The sequence below is a fragment of the Neopsephotus bourkii genome, unplaced genomic scaffold (genome assembly GCF_033783945.1).
Source record: "Neopsephotus bourkii isolate Nb327-2 ecotype Australia unplaced genomic scaffold, CSIRO-AGI_Nbou_v1 NB_1394, whole genome shotgun sequence".
NCBI classification, from domain to species: Eukaryota; Metazoa; Chordata; class Aves; order Psittaciformes; family Psittacidae; genus Neopsephotus; species Neopsephotus bourkii.
Genome location: NW_026901872.1, coordinates 322174 through 325860, shown reverse-complemented (window position 1 = coordinate 325860; position 3687 = coordinate 322174). Strand labels below are relative to the sequence as shown.

The 3687-nt window shown below is 62.2% G+C and overlaps 1 protein-coding gene across 1 annotated transcript; it reads right to left on the bottom strand.

Annotated features, from left to right (window-relative positions):
• Positions 1 to 433: 433 nt before the first annotated feature.
• POU4F1 (POU class 4 homeobox 1) lies at positions 434 to 2882 on the bottom strand. Its single transcript, XM_061367710.1, has 2 exons — positions 2505 to 2882; positions 434 to 1626 (listed from the first exon to the last, which is right to left on the bottom strand). Exons 1-2 carry the CDS (start codon positions 2625 to 2627, stop codon positions 577 to 579), a joined length of 1173 nt encoding a protein of 390 aa, XP_061223694.1. The 5' UTR covers positions 2628 to 2882; the 3' UTR covers positions 434 to 576.
• Positions 2883 to 3687: the final 805 nt, after the last annotated feature.

The following is a 3687-nucleotide window of genomic DNA, read 5'->3' as shown; positions in this document are numbered from 1 at the left end:
GCCATCCTCATTCATTACCAAGCCAGAGGAAAAGAAAGAAAACCAGAAAGCAATGAAAAGAGACCCAAACCAAACGTAGCATCATCACCGACAGTTTCGCCTTCCGGGTTTGTCGGTCGGTTTTGTTTTCCTTCGGAAAGTTGTGATTTAGGTTGCTCGTTTTGTGGTTGTTGCTGTCACGGTATTTATTGGTGTGTGTCTGTGTGTGTTTAAGCTTTAAATTGCTCTTTCTCCCGCTTTCTGTTGGGGGGTGGGGGGGGGCAGAGAGGGGGATGGGGCCGCTGAAGTGATCCCCACCGGTTTCTAGAGCGTTTTTACCTCTTCCTCTCTCCTTCTTCTCGTTGGTGTCCCGATGTCTTTTTGTTTTAATAATTGATAGCGCACTCCCTTCCTCCCCCTTCCCTCCCCGCAGGCCCCCCTTTCCCTTCTCAGCGAGTAGTTCGCGTTTAATTTCTACATCGTCCCTTGGTCCCCAGGAGCTTCCCACGGCATCTCGGGCGAGGGCGACGGTGGGTGTGCGGCCCCCGGACCCAGACCCGGCCCGGACCCCCCTGGGGCCGCTCCTCCCACAAGCCCCTAGTAGGTGGCGGAAAATTTCATCCGTTTCTGCTTCTGTCTCTGGTTGCAAAACCAAACCCGCACCACGTTCTTTTTGAGGTCCAATTTCTCGGCGATGGCGGCGATCTTCTCGGAGGAGGGCCGCGGCTGAACGGCGAAGTAAGCCTCGAGGGAGCGCTTCTCGGGAGCGGCGATGGAAGTCCGCTTGCGCTTCTTCTCCCCTCCGTTGAAGAGCTCGGGCTTGTTCATTTTTTCCCGCTGGGCGCCCTCGGCCTCCTCCAGCCAGGCCTGCAGGATGGGTTTGAGGGCGATCATGTTGTTGTGGGAGAGGGTGAGGGACTCGAAGCGGCAGATGGTGCTCTGGCTGAGGGAGCCCACCCCCGGGATCTTCAGGTTGGCCAGCGCCGAGCCCACGTCGGCCTGGGTCACCCCCAGCTTGATGCGCCGCTGCTTGAAGCGTTCGGCGAAGGCCTCCAGCTCCCGCGGGTCCGTGTCCGAGTCGCAGATGGAGGCCAAGCCGGCCGCCCCTACCACCGCCGCAGCCGAGGCCACCTGCCCCGCGGCCCCGTGGTGCGCGGCCACCAGCCCCGGGTGCGGCAGCCCCGACGGCATGTTCATGGCGGCCGGGTGCGAGAGATGGCCCAGGCCGTGCATGTGCGAGTGCGGGTGGGCCGAAGTGGAGATGAGGCCGCCGCCTCCCCCGCCGCCGCCACCGCCGGCCCCGCCGCCGCCGGCCCCTCCGCCGCCGCCGCCCGCCCCGTCGTGGCCGCCGCCGCCACCGCCTCCGCCGCCGCCTCCGCCGGGCATAAGCGCCAGGGAGGGGGAGGTGATGTGGTCGAGGAGGTCGCCGGGCTCCAGCGCCTGGTGGTGGTGGTGGTGATGGTGGTGGTGGTGTGCCAGAGGCACGGTGGAGGTGGAGGTGCAGGGCACGCTGTTCATCGTGTGGTAGGTGGCGTCCGGCTTGAAGGGGTGGCTCTTGCCCTGCGAGACGGCAATGTCGACGGCAGCCAGTGCCTCGGCCCGCGCCAGCAGGGTCTCATCGAGGCTGGCGAAGATATTGCTCTGCAGCTGCAAGGGACACAAAACAGAGAGGGGTGCGGGGAAAGTAGGGCAGGGGGGCGTTGTGAAGCGGTCGAAGAGAAAAGAAGGGATGGAGACGGAAGCGAGAGTGTGAGTTTGCGGGGGCGCCGTGGGGAAGGAACAGGGAAAGTCGAGAGAGGGTATCCCGTGAGGAGAGAGAAAGTTGGGGGGAAGAAGGAAGGGAGCCGGCAACAGCGCGCCCGTGTGAAGGGGTACGGGGCAGGGGGAAGAGCCAAGTAAATGATAGAAGCGGGGTATAGCAGGAGGCAGCACGGGGAAGGGGAGGGGGGGAAATAGGGGATGGGGTAGAATAATAGGAAAGAGAGAGAGGAGGGGAGCAAAAGAGTAAAAGAAGAAGCAAAGAGTAGAAAGGGCAGAAAGCCGGGGGGGGGGGGGGAGGGATCAAAAAAAAGAGGGGACGAGAGCGTTAAGGGAACAAATAAATTAAAATAAAATCAATTAAAAAATAAAAAACGAAAGAAGAAGAGAAAGGAGGAGAAGAAATGGATCTGTAACTCTCAGCTGGGGAATTGTGTCAAACACAAGAGCACATAAAGCGCATTCCTCTTCAGAGGCCGAGTCATAAAAATTAATACAGAAAGTGGATGAAGTCGGAGGCTCGTGTGAACACCGCTTTCAAAAAAGATCACAGGCGCTCAGATGATTGCAGAGGAAGACATGAAAAAAACATTAAGCGCCGCTTGTCAAAATGTGCCTCGCAGCGGTTTTTTTATTAATGCACATACACATACATGCAGTGTACAGAAAAGAGAGAGAGAAAGAAAGAGTGTGTGTCTGTGTGTAAGAGAGAGAGAGGGAAAGAAAGAAAATAAAGAAATACAGAGCTGTAGCTGCCTGTCCCTTACCGGTGGAGTTGGTAGACATGCTCTTCTTATTGCTTCCGAGCTGGAGTGTAGAGAGGGGTATTTGTGCTCAGGTAGGGTAGGATGCATGGCAAAATGCGGCTGCTTGCTGTTCATGGACATCATCTTGAAGGCTTGGCATGTAAATCCACAAACACTCCTGAAGTCGGGGGAAAAGTGTTCTCCGGGCGCTCTCCTCCTCCTCCCGCCGTGGGAAGCCGCGGACGGCGGCGGGTGGCGGTTGCGGAGCCGGTGGCGCGGTGCCGCAGCGGACCCTGCCCCCGCCGCCGCCGCGGTGGCCGGGGCTGGGCTGGGCGGGTGAGCGGGCGGCGAGGCTCCCTCCGGCCCCCGCCGTCTCACTCCTCTGCCTGCCGCTGCCCGGCGCCGGGCGCGCTGCGCTGCGCTCTGCCCGCACCTGAGCCCCGCATCCCGTGGCTACCGCCGGGCGGGCTCTCGCGAGAGCGTGGCGGCTCCGGCTTTGACAGGCATCAGCTGTCTCCCCCCCTTCCTCCTCCTCCCCCTCTCTTTCCTCCTCCTTCTCCTCCTCCTTTTCCTCCCGCCGCTGCCGCCTCCCCCGGTCCCTGCCTCCCCGCGCCTTGTTGCATCTCCCGCAGCCCTCGCCCGTCTCACAGGGGCGGCGGCGGCGGGGCAGCTCTTATAGCCAGCGACGCCGAGCACCGGCCGGTTGCGGCACCTGTGGCTGCCACACGTGCGCGCTGCGCGGCCGCCAGCGCGGTCCAGGGGCGCCCCGACGGGGCGGGGATGGGCGGCGGGCCGCGGAGGCGGCGGGCGCCCCTGGGGCGGGGCCGGCGGGGTGCGGGCCGGCGCCCCTTCCCTGCTCCCGGAGAGGCGGTGGGAACCGGCCAGGCCCTCAGCGCCCGCGCACAAAGGTGTGTGGTGTCCGCCGCAGCCGAGGGCCCTCACGATAGGAAGTGCCGCAGCCCGCCGCTGCACGGGGGAGAGCTGCGCTTCGGCTCTGAGGGAAGAACAGCGGCTGAAAGCGTTTGTTTGAAGCACTCCGAGGCTATCGATTTCCGTATAGTTTCACTCCCCCACCACCGCCGAGTGTAGTTTTGTTACAAAGACACAGCAGGTGACAGCCGCTTTGCCCACGAGGAGCGTGGGCTTCCTACACAGGGAAGTGCTGTGGAGGTGGAATTGGGCATCTCCTCCTCGCTTCCCGGGC